Source organism: Apium graveolens, chromosome 4 (assembly GCF_009905375.1).
Source record: "Apium graveolens cultivar Ventura chromosome 4, ASM990537v1, whole genome shotgun sequence".
NCBI classification, from domain to species: Eukaryota; Viridiplantae; Streptophyta; class Magnoliopsida; order Apiales; family Apiaceae; genus Apium; species Apium graveolens.
Genome location: NC_133650.1, coordinates 263,258,102 through 263,270,997, shown reverse-complemented (window position 1 = coordinate 263,270,997; position 12,896 = coordinate 263,258,102). Strand labels below are relative to the sequence as shown.

Here is a 12,896-nt window from a genome sequence, read left to right as displayed (position 1 = left end):
TTACTACATGCAAAAAATAACCATATTAATTAATACGAAAATGCATGCACCTTCCCTCGCCTTCCCTCTTTAGGGTTGTGTAGATATATAAACGATCCATAATAATAACCCCCAGAGATTGATATATAAAGTAAACGGTAATGTACATTCTTGATATCATTCTACTTCTTTTGAATGTTTATCGTTAAAAAGTTTGTCACCAAAGATTTATGCGTTAACTAGTTTGAAACCCGTGCACTGTACACATTATTTTTAATATTATATAAATTTATTAATATTTTATTATTTCATTTTAATCCAGATAAAATTATATATTATCTTGTTTTAGTTGTTTTATCCCGGATTAATAATATAATTCTATTTTCGTCGAGACGAATATTATATAGTACATAATTTTATCCCAAGGTTATTATTTTATTTTTAAATTTTTTCTTTATTTTTATATTTATGTATTAGAATTATTATTTCATGTAATATGTAATTATTATTTTTTTAGTTATTGTATCTAACGGTCATAATCACTTGATTAAAAAGATTCTGATGGTCATAAATGGGGATAACCAAACCAACAAAAAAAACATACCAAATATACCCGATTCCGGTTATTATAGTATATTATAGTATAGATAACTTACCAAACACATTATCAACTTATAAGTAACATATACATAAAATTATCCAAACACCTAAATAACTTATAAATTAAGTATTCATATTACTTTTATGCACTTTTCAACTTTAATTTATAAATTAGTCAAAAAAAATTAAATTAAAAATTATATTTTTTAAAAAATTTCAAACAGACGCTAAATTTTGTTGACTTATCCCATCAACTTTGACTGCAAAATCAGACTCATAACTTCACAACAAAACATTTTTATCCTTCCTAAACAATACCAAACCCCCAAACCCTACTAGATAATAACAATAAGCAAAACCAAATCACAGCTAATCTCTTTTACTGATAATTAGCGGGAGGTTGCCTCGGAGTAGGCGCCCATATAACATCCGTCGCCAACCCATGACAACTATATATTGCATGCCCACCACTATCCCCGCCGCCAGACACCCCCGATGGTGATGCCGCGTCAGCACCTCCCCTATTATTATCAATACCTTCTTGCTCATCTTCAAGTGGCAACCGATGATACGCCGGACTGTTAAACGACGCCGCAATGACATACACGGTGGACGCAGCAACAAGTGGGGCCACAGCTGCCCCACCGACTATCTGTCCTTGGGGGCCCGCTAGTGTAATAGTGAAGTTATTCGCTAGGTTTGGTAAGATAGTAGCTGAGATAGATAACATGTCTAAACGGCCGTGAAAAGTAACGGTGGCGCCTGGAGTAGTTGACGGTTGCTTTAACGTCACGTTAGTGACCATACCCGACCCGTTGAGTATACAAAGACCCGAGTTCCGTCGTCTACAGAAGGTTGTGATAGTGTTGATAATATCCGAGCCGGAAGGGATTTCAAGGACGTAAGGGGACATAGAAGCTTCGGGTTCTCGGGTCACAACAACGGGAGATTTGGGTTTGTTTTTAGAGCCGGGCGGGCGGCCACGTGGCCGACGAATGACTTCAATAGAAGCGCCGTCGTTTAGAGATGGTTCTGTTTTAGGAGAGGTAGAAGTAGGGTTAGTTGGGTCTAGGTTAAAGGTGGTGACGTGGAGAGGGGTGGGGTGGTAGGGTGGGAGTGGGGGGCTGGGTGGGTGGAGGTGGTGAGGTTGGAATTGTTGAGTTTGGTGGATTTTGGAGAACATCTGGGAGGTGGTGTTTGAGTGGTGTTTTTCTTGTGTAAATTCTTCTCCTTTCATAATATTATTATTATTATTATATGAACATGTTGATTTTTATATGAATATAATGGATGGATAGGGAAAGGGATGGGGGGGGATATTTGATGATAAAATAAAAGAGGATGGAGAGGGGGTTTGGAATTTATGGGGTGCGTGTGTATATATGTGTGTTGTTGGAGGAGTAGAGATTTGGTTTGGAAGAGAGAGAGAGAGACGGTGGAGTGGGGAAGGAATGAAAGAGGAGGTGGATGAGCTTTGAAACCAAGTAAACAAAGAAACTGCGCCGCTGGTTTTCAAGTTACTATTTTCGGAAATAGTAGAAAAATTAAAAGAAATCGGTACTTCTCCCACCCATTTAAATATTTTTTTTTAATATATCGGACACATATTTTAGGATAAAAATAAAATATATTTTTATATTTATTTAAAATAAATTATTTCAATATGTTAAATTTTAAACAGTAAATTTGTACTTATAATAAAAAAATATTGATTTTTGAAATTATGTTATAAATGAGGTTAAAATGATATATATGGACTTAGGCCATCCCTAATAATTGAGATCCAAAAATCCAAATTTGGACCAACTGATCGAACAACTCCAACAGTGTGATCCAAATATTTGATCCAAATTATTTTTTACATATGATAATATATAAATACCATATTAAGCAATTTTATCTTAAATTTATCTTTTAATCATTATTAACAAACTATATAACATTTCATAAATTAATTAAATCAAAAAAAATTAATACAGATAAAAGTATTAATATTGTGCACTTAATTCACGAAAAACACAATTATTGTAATAATTAACATAGAAAATATTATTGATACACACTAATTTTCGGAATTAGTATATTATGCCACAAATACTCAATTAATGCATCTCTAATTGTAATATGTGTCTCTTTATTTTTTATTTTTCTATGACGGTTCAGGAATTCTTGAAATCAAGTATTTTCATCGATCAGGATAGTTTTAACTTCTCGATCCGGCACTTCTGACTATTCAATTGGCGCATTTAAATCACGTTCGTCTTCGATTATCATATTGTACTTCTATTTAAATTTTAATTAAATTATGTTTTCTCATTATTTTAAATTTTATGTTAAAAAGAAATTTTGTTAACTTTTAATTATATTCTGTTATTAATTATAAAATCAAAAAATCAAAAATTAATTTAAAATCTCATAAATTACAAATAATAAAACTATTATTTTATACTAAATCAAGTGATTCACCATTTGAATCACTGTTGAAATGTAATTTAGGATAATCTGTTCCAAATTTGAATATTTGGATCACTATTGAATTTGCCGGTAGGGAGCATCGTTTACTCTTACCTTCTAGTCAGTCGTCCTGTAGAGCTACAATTTCAAACACTAAAACCAAAATGATACATAAAAGTAAGTCAATACAAATTGCCCAAATTAAGTGTTGATTTTTGTTTAAACCTTGTAACATAAAGGAAAGTATATGAAATAAAATTAATGATTAATAAATATTTATAATTTTGTTTGATTTTGGTTTAAACCTTATAACATAAATGATAGTATATAAAATAAAATTAATGATTAAAAAAATATATTAAAAGTAAATAATTTTGTGTCTTCTAGTGTTTTGTTTAATTTTAAGTATTGAAATACTATTTCTTTTATAAAGATTTATGTATATTGTTATTAGTGTATCTTAGGGTTGTACATACTTGTATCGTACCGATCTATTGAAACCTGTATAAATAGACACACACTTGTTATAGCATCTTTCCCCGACCGAGTAGATTGACATAGACTTTAATTGGTTGATGGTGTTCTTTTGGGTAATGGGGGATGTCTTCTCCTCTGATCCCGCCCATCCTTTTGATTTGACTGCTTCACTTGCTTATTATTTACAATTTTGTCACTACCACCTCTTATTTTCATGTCCTATCTACTAATTATGCTTATCGTTTCAAACAAGTTTAGGCAAGTTGGTTTTTTATTACTTCTTCATGTTTTGGATTTGACCTCAGTACTTGTTTGTAAATTTAAATTAACTTCAAACATGCATGCGTATTTTACTTGAATAATATCAGTTTACTGAAGTCAAAACCAATTGGCCTTGACATTTTTGTAGGTTCAGTGTTTTCTTAAAGTTTTCTACTCATTTAATTATCTTATAATTTAAATAAATATTCTTTGGTACTTTGAGTAATTTTAATTTACAATACCCTGCATACATTCTTATGTTATCTCCGATCATTTCAATCTACAAATTTAAATTTTGACCACTATCCAAATTGCTGACGAACTATAGCATGATAGTTTGATCCAATTATCTTTTATGTATTATAATCAGTGTTCTAAAAATTCTCAAAAAAATCCCCGATTAATCTCCAATTAATATTTCAAAAATATTTGGCCGATTAATATTTATAAATTATTTTTGAATTATATATTTCATAATAAATAAGGTAAATATATTAAATATTATTAAAATATTTAAATATATCCAATTTTTATTCCGATTAATCCCTTCGATTAATCCCCGATTTGTCGATTAATCCCAAATCGGTACCTAAACCGATTACCGATTTTTACAACCATAATTATAATATGTAAATATCATATTAAACTCTTTATTCTTAAATTTAATATTGAAAAATGATTAACTATTTATATTATATCTACTAAATTAATTAAATCAAAAAATAAATTATTTTAATACCCTTATAAAATATTAAAACTAAATACTTAATTAGCTAAAAATATATAATTCATTAATTAACATCTAAAATATTATTCCCATATATTAATTAATCACAAATCAATTTTAAATCTAATAAACTAAAATTATACAAGTAATAAAAATCATTATTATATATTAAAGTAAATTTGAATCAAAGTGAATACTGGTTATCCAAATTTAAATCAATACTATTAGTTAATTCAGATTTGGATCACCATTTTAATAAATACTCCCTCTTTTTTTTTGTCGGTTTGACTTTTGCACGTATTTCAATGTGGTTTGACCGGCTAATTAAAAATATGATTTTTAAAATTTTCTTTTTGTGAATTAAAATATAAGTTGTCTATTTTTATTTACGAAAAGAAAATTTTATAAATGATAATTTTAACTAACCGGTCAAAGTACATTGAAATATGTGCAAAAGTCAAAGCGATAAATAAAAAAAAACAGAGGGAGTATTAAAAGAGAATTTGGAATAATTTATTTCAGATTATTTAGATCACTGTTGTCTTACGGTCATAATTTGACCAAGGAGGCAAAGTTTGACTAGAAATACTATACATGCATTCAATTGTTCAGTTTTTTGATTTTCATACAAGTTGTCATTTAAATCGTGAGTTTGTTTGTAGCAGCAAGTCAGATTGCCACTAGAGTCTACCCAAACTCAGAAGTCAAATATATAGTATATTGAATTTACAGTAGGTCACCTAATTTTCTTTCGCTTTACATTTAACTCATAATCTGGCCATCTACATTTATAGTTCTGCATTTTGCATCGAGATAAATTTGATTCTCGTAATTTTTGAATTCTCATCTAACCATGACGAACATATATACATTCCGTATGTGTTAATAATTGGGCGAGGGGGGGATTAATGAATAGTATGAAATAGAACATCTTCCTATATTATTGTCGTGAATGGCAAGTGCAAGTGCAAGTGCGTGGGGTCCAATTTGTTGGATTCTGGAGAAGAAACAGCATCATGTTGAAGTAGACAGTGTGTACATATATGTGGTAATGACCACCCACCATGCATGCAATGTATGTATTTGCCAAGTGAGCCCCATGCATATCTGGACATGAACCCTACTGCAAAAAATGGAAGTATATCCGTGGGAGCACACGATGTTTGAAAGTACAAACTTATCCCAAAGTAGCACGTTATATGTGTTATCCTACACCTACCCTTATCTCTAACTCAACGGCAATTTATGGAAATTGACGAGGTAATTAAACCACATTAATATGGGTAGGGACTTGGAGCCTGCACGGTCACATGACTTTGGTTAGGCATCAATCTATGTATGTGCAGCAAATGATTCAGACAAATCAGGAAACAACCAATTAGGTACATTCAGAGAAAGTTTGCATTGCATCAAGATAAGCTGCAACATTGTGCATTTTTAGTTTGAAAGGACTAATGCCAATTTCCAAAAACTAAATAAATTAGTGCAATTGAAGTCATTGATTGTAAAATGCTAATCATCTGGAATCATACCCCAACACAGGCCCCCGTCTATAACTTTCTACTCTACATTCATGTTCTTTGGGCGAAATGGGGAACCAGGTGGAGCAATCAAACCTAACCTCCGCATTATTTTCATCCTTCGTGCACTACGTTGTTTTTCAGAATTCGCTGCTGAAGTTGGCTCCTGAGCAACATAAAGTACATTAAAAAACTATCATAGATGTAGATTGGTAAGCAGGAAATGACATGAGATAGAAAATAGAAGCCACTTATTTGGTGAGGTTGCACTAAGGAATCTACATCATCATATTACTATTCAGATATATACCTACACAATCAAAGAGAAAGGTGCAGTAAAAAAATAATAGAGGAAATATGAACTAAAGTTCTATGTGAGCAGTTTCAAATGTATGCATACTTCAATTTCTTCAACTTCCCTGAAACATCTCAGACCAATTCCACTACATTAGAAGGCAACCACGGACTACTGAGGTGACTTCGTATTCTAGTAACCACACCTCCAATTTGTTGTCCCCGTAATTTTTAAACTAAAATGATAGAGTGCAACATATAATACTATCCATGGGCAATTTGGCTTGGTATTGTGAATATCTTACCATGCACTATGGACAATAAAGTAACATGTTTCAGAAATAACCCTCCAACTTGGAACAACGGGTTACAATCTTTTTGTTAGAGTATAACATAGGATCCTTTTAGATGAGTTGTTTACTTAGGATGGTATTAGAGCTCAATGTCGGTCACAAGTTCGACTCTCTTCCACCCCCCACCCCCACCCCAAAATATTCTCATAATTTATTATGGACATGAAGACTAATTCGACTAATTTTTGCTCAAAAGATGGGCACCCGCGATCTACTCTTTTAACACAAAATATTAAATAAGATCTTTGTAAGGTTTTAGATGAGTTGGTTACTTAACATAGTATTAGATCACTTGTTGTGGGAGGTCTTAAGTTCAATTCCCTCCGACCCCCAATATTCTCATTAATGAAATGGAATGAGACACCCCACATAGTAATTGAAAATTGGATCGGACGCTAGGTCTAAAAGGGACGACCCACCTAGTAATCCACTATTCAAACAGGCCCAAGTGAGGGGGATGATGATATAATATGATCCCTCCTATTCCCCATTAGTCTTATTAATAATAAAAATATTGATATTTGTACTACGGTAGGCCAAAGATGGGATGAGCTCCCGCATAATAATTTAAAATCGGACCGGACGCTAGGCCCAAAAAGGAGCAGAACCACTTAGTGATCCATTGTATCTAAAGGAGAAGTCCATCTCCTTTAGATACAACAAGTTTTTTTTTCAATTTCAAATTCTAGTGATGCGATGCTTCTCGTAGTAATCTGCCACACAGGCTTCTAGAATCTCAAGGAGATGGACTTCTCTGATCTCAAATGATCCAGAAAAAATATTTTTTAGGACCGGCGAAAAGTTCACAACTTTAGCAAAATATAATATTGCAAAAGCAGGAACCTGCCTTGCTATTCTGTTAAGAGTAGGGCAACTTACAGATATCATCCCATTAGGCTCACGACTTTTCTGCATTCCTTGCTTTCTTTTTCTGCTTCCGTCTTCATCAGTTTGCACCATGCCTTTCTTACCTTTTGTTGGTGTCTTGCTTGCTGCATGCATAAATATAATATATGTATATATGAATAAGGTATATAACACTCTGCTAGTCCTAGTTTCTACTTTCTAGTCCTGCACATGTATCCACAACACTGCTTAGTTTTAACTTGAAAGGACCTACACCTTCCACTGTTCTTATAGGACTAGTAAGTGATCTGTATATGACACTTGATATAAAAAAATTTACAATAAGGAGAAGACTCTGGAAAGCTGGATCAAAGTATAGTGCTGCGAGCTTTAAGATGGCATCAACAAAATAAGTGTGTGTGTGTGTGTGTGTGTTTATATAACGAGGGCAGATTGGTAGTATGCACAATGGTTTCTGTTCGGGTAGTGGGTTTAATCTACAGCATCAGATACACCTAGATTGAATTGAAGCATGGCTCTATATTTTAGTTCAGCAAAAGATTAAGAACCGAGAATGTCTGATTTTGCCATGTCAAGCAACAAGATAACACCTTTTAGACTGCCTCCATGTGTGGAACAAAGTGTATATTAGCTAAACCAGAACAACTAATATGCCATATATACAATAATATACGTCCAATTAATCTCTAACATCATATCTATGTCAAGTATTTCAGGCGCACCTTGATAGAATTAGTGCTTAGCTTCAGAAAGAAAGTCTACAGGTTTAGATCATACCATGCATACCTCATCAGGAGGTCGGGGGGTATAGTTTCTTAGTTACAATATCACTTCCAACAAGCAATAGCATTTCACAACTAAAATTAAAACTGTTACATTGTAGGGTATGTATAAAGAAATCACTTAGTTATAATATACTTCGTACTTGTTGAAATTTCGTATTAAGTTAATTTTGATAGTCTATCATCTTTAACTTTTGATATATAAACCACGGGAAATCAGTTAAAGTTTGCTAATACATAATCACATATAGTGCCATGTATCATACACGGTATCAGTGGCATGCAAAGTTAAAGTGAATATTAACCGTATGATTTAGCTTACCTTTAGGTTCCGCTCTTTGTCTCTTTGATATACCAGATTTGATGCGTGCAAGATCCTACAGTCGGATCCAATTTTAGCAATTATAATAAAATATAGAGAAACTAAGAAAGGGCAAGTTCAAAGTGTATCTACATTGATGCTATAGCTAAAATGTAAAACTAGATTATAGCCAATAGATAAAACTAGTCGTAGCCATTTTTGTATTAGCATTGGAAGTAATTTAATGTATTATCCAGGAAAGGTGAATTGGGCCCAAATTGCCAATAACTGAAGATAGAGAGCTACCTTCTTCAATGTTTTCATCATTATATCATCATACTTCCCATTGCTCTGCTGGAGTATCTGGGAAAGAAACCCACTTTAAGATGTGATATGTTTTTGTCATAAAAATGAAGTTATCACTTTTACAATTAAAAAGGAAGTTATCAAAATATAACTACGCTATTCGTAAGATTGGGAATTAGAATCACAGAAACGACAGAAACAGCGTAGTAGATCTTACTCTGACAAACTCTGAGTGAGATGTGACGGGATCTACATACAAGCTAAAAGAAGACAATATCAGTTAACTAGGCACAAGACTGTGACGGTAAACAAAAGCACACATGCCTAAAAGAAAAGAATAACACATATACTGACTATTTATAGCTTCCATATAAACGCACGAGTACTTCACCGTCTGCTTTCTTAATGGGATTGCAACTCCCACTAATGCTGTCCTCATCGGAAACCTATCATATGACCAAACAAATAGTAATTTATTATACCGTGTGGAAAGGTTCCAAGCAAATTAAAAAAAAGAAAGTGCTGTCAAAATCTACACACAGCAAAAAGCAAGAACTATGAGAAAAAAATATATCAAGATGCTGATATCTGCTTCAGGCCTTCACAAACCTGTGCAGGCCACCAGGAGGATTCACCTAGCTTAACCCATATTACATCCCCAGGAGCTGTTTCTTTGGGTAGGTGGTTCTTAGCATCATCTTCAGTGCTATTCTTTTCAATATCTTCTATGCATATACTCCCCATAACTTATCCCCACTGCTCATAGATAATAAGTATTGATATTCAAAAACCAATAAAAACTTTTTAGCAACTCAACACCTGGAAATCCATGTTCATGTTACAGAACTGGGTAGCACAAATATAATCAAAAAGAAAAATATACACATAAACATATTAACCACAATACATCGATAATCGATAACTCATATTAGAAGTTCTTTCTAGTAAAAAGTAAAAAACATTATGCATCACGTCCTTGGTCATCTTCGAAACAATTTTTAATGATGCTTTCAGAAGACAGCAGAACTTATACAAAACTGATCAATCATTCATAAAATGAAGACCATAATTGTATGCATATTTGTATTTTCAATTTGCATATGTTCAGATCTGATCAAACATCATCATTCTTCCCATAGTCCATGAGAATAATAATCATCTACCCAGGAGTAACCTCACATTATAGGTTGGCATACTAAACGAAACACCAAAAAGATATAAATTATCACGACCCAAAGCATAATGGGAAATTCTATCATCACCAAAAAAAAAACTTATCAATTGCTTAAAAAATCTTTAATGATAAAGGTAATTACTTTGAGAAAAGCAAAAGCCATTGCAGTCGTGTGGACTTGAAAATTTTAATTTCCTCTCACTGTCAAAGTTAAGTTTGCCATCAAAACAGATATTCCCTCCGTCCCTCTCATTTGTTTACATTTGGGTTGGGCACGGAGGTTAAGAAAAATGATAAAATAGTGGAGTAAAGTTAAAAAAAAGTGAGTAAAGTAGTGGGACCAATTAATATTATATGTATAAAGTGGGTATAGTGGAGAGAAATGGTGGATGTAGTTACTTTTTATATTATAAAAACTTCACTTTTTTTGGAAAAATTTGAAATGTAAACAATTGGAAAGGACATTCCAAAAAGGAAAGTGTAAACAAATGGGAGGGACAGAGGGAGTAATACATTGTAGAAACACTTAAAAGTAGCCAGTGCGTGTTCCAGTTAAACTGATACATTTGTTCTGATTTCACACTACAGGGGAGGGGATTATCTAATCCCATACTCTATCCTTCAACATTTCAACTGACCCATGGACTGTTATTCATCACTTTTTAGTTCATCTGAGATAGACTTTGTGATCCCGTACTCTCCAAGGTATTATTAATCCCCAATATATGAACCAGAAGGTAACAACATTTCATTTGGTGATATAAAAGTCTAAGTTTGGGCACTGGGACTAAATAGCTCATAATAGATTGTATTGTAAATTAAAAGATAAAGTCCTATCCAAAACTAATTCCCTTTATCTTTATCCGGTTTGATACTGATGAATATACCACAAACCGTATATATAATCTTAGATGCATATAACCACTATTACAAACTTGTAACTTGTGAATAGCTTTATTACCCTCACTTTTCACTTTTCCAAAGTACCCGTTGCCACATTTAGAAACACATTGAGAGACGTAAGTAAAAAAATATTATTCATTTCTTACCGCACACTATCTACTTGCCACATAAAGCAATCAAAATCTATACACGCAAAAAACATTTAGAGAGAGAAACACAATAACCAATGCTTGTTTTGTAAGGAGGATATTGCTTGTTATTTTAAAATAGAAAACAATTTCATCGGTATATTCTGAGAATGGACATTAAATAACGATTTTGTACCAGTATTTAAGATATTGTACAAAGGTAGATAGTGTAGGAACCTACACCAAATTTCAGAAGCGAAATGTGGTGGCAAAAGTTAATTTTATTGGAGTATGGTTAAAATTGTCACCAACATTTATATGATATTCATTTTATTTTTTCGCAAAGCCAGAGTCATTCTATAGTGTTGAATTAATTGACATCTACATATTCTAATTAAGACATTGTATATATCATACCCCTTCCCCATAAATTTAGTCCATTCTAATTTTTATAGAGTTTAAATTTGTGTTGATTCAACTATGTACGCTCTATAAAAGGAAAAGGAGCTCAAGAAGTTGAGCAGGGCGAGTTGAGCTCATCCAAAACTTAGATCTGCTTTGAGTTCTTTATGGAGTACAAGTGATTGTTCGGGCTCTCCTACTAAATCTTAGGGTTTTGAGATTACCCCTCTTTTTCCCTCTTCATAGTATTCTTCACTTTAACTATGGCCCTACTTCATAGTTTTCTATTCAACTTAACACAGACCTAAAAAAACACCCAAAACTCTTATACCACTGAACTAAGTTCTACAACTGCTGCACATATATAAACAGTGTGTATAAAAAAACTTCAAGAAACGCATTTAGATACATCTGTACTGAAAATTAACAGAGGTGAAACAGAAATACTCACAATCCGTGATAGGGAGATAGATTGCGCAAGGTATAGATACAGCTTATGTGTATGTATGTGTGAAATTGAATCTTTTGGTCTCCTGCGCAGCTTAGGCCACAATAAAAATTGAGAGCCAAATTTAATGCTCGTGCTGCGGAAAAAATGTTTTGAAATATTTGATACCTATTTAATAATTTTTTTGGAATTTTTTTATATATATATATATTTTGTGATAAATAATTAAAAATGGTAATATTGTTGGTAAGGTGTGATGTGAAATTACCAAGTAAAATTTAAAAACAGTTTTTTTCCAAAAGTACGGAGAGACTTAATTTCTCTAAAAGCAGTTTTTAGGCCAAAAATATTTTGCCAAAAATATTTTTTGAAAAATTAGATTTTAAATTTTACCAAACAGTTTTTAACTGTTTTTCAGCGAAAAACTGTTGTTACTATCTGCAATAATAATACCAAACACACCATAAATAGGTTGGATATGGTTTATGATTTTTTAGCAACCCAACCCAATCTGAATTAATTTTCGATAATTTAAAAATAATTCTATACATCTTATGTAATTACATATTATATAATATAATATAATATATTTTTATTCATAAATGTTCATATTTTGTGTGTGCATATAATTTATATTATGGGATATAATATTAAAATTTTAATGTTAGTGAAATTTAAACGATAGTATTACAGTTTTAATTATATATAGTTTAATTATATAAAATTTTGAAATGATGTATTGTTTAGTGTTGAACTTCTTCTTCATAAAATTATACAATTCGTTCAAACTGACTCAACCCAATCGATGACGAATAAGATTGGTTCACGAATTTTTATTTTACAAGGTTGGGTTAAAAATTTCCAAAAAGATTTGAATGGATTTGATTGTAAAAAGGCTTCCTACCTGATCAACCTAATTC

General features: G+C 32.1%; 2 protein-coding genes across 2 annotated transcripts; both read right to left on the bottom strand.

The window, feature by feature from the left end:
• Positions 1 to 762: 762 nt before the first annotated feature.
• LOC141720906 (AT-hook motif nuclear-localized protein 17-like) lies at positions 763 to 2,023 on the bottom strand. Its single transcript, XM_074523587.1, has one exon. The coding sequence runs from the start codon at positions 1,814 to 1,816 to the stop codon at positions 959 to 961; it is 858 nt and encodes a 285-aa protein (XP_074379688.1). The 5' UTR covers positions 1,817 to 2,023; the 3' UTR covers positions 763 to 958.
• A 3,853-nt stretch (positions 2,024 to 5,876) lies between these two features.
• LOC141720904 (uncharacterized) lies at positions 5,877 to 12,125 on the bottom strand. Its single transcript, XM_074523586.1, has 8 exons — positions 11,980 to 12,125; positions 9,531 to 9,677; positions 9,276 to 9,367; positions 9,139 to 9,181; positions 8,922 to 8,978; positions 8,637 to 8,691; positions 7,545 to 7,657; positions 5,877 to 6,184 (listed from the first exon to the last, which is right to left on the bottom strand). Exons 2-8 carry the CDS (start codon positions 9,663 to 9,665, stop codon positions 6,059 to 6,061), a joined length of 621 nt encoding a protein of 206 aa, XP_074379687.1. The 5' UTR covers positions 9,666 to 9,677; positions 11,980 to 12,125; the 3' UTR covers positions 5,877 to 6,058.
• Between the last annotated feature and the right edge of the window lie 771 nt (positions 12,126 to 12,896).

What these genes read in the sequence shown, in the direction of transcription:
- LOC141720906 (XM_074523587.1), bottom strand. Translation starts at nt 1,816, where the DNA reads ATGAAAGGAGAAGAATTTACACAAGAAAAACACCACTCAAACACCACC.
- LOC141720904 (XM_074523586.1), bottom strand. Translation starts at nt 9,665, where the DNA reads ATGGGGAGTATATGCATAGAAGATATTGAAAAGAATAGCACTGAAGAT. An exon ending in TGATGAAAACATTGAAGAAG is followed by an intron (nt 8,692 to 8,921) that starts GTAGCTCTCTAT and finishes ATCCGACTGTAG; the next exon opens with GATCTTGCACGCATCAAATC. An exon ending in ACAAAGAGCGGAACCTAAAG is followed by an intron (nt 7,658 to 8,636) that starts GTAAGCTAAATC and finishes TTATGCATGCAG; the next exon opens with CAAGCAAGACACCAACAAAA.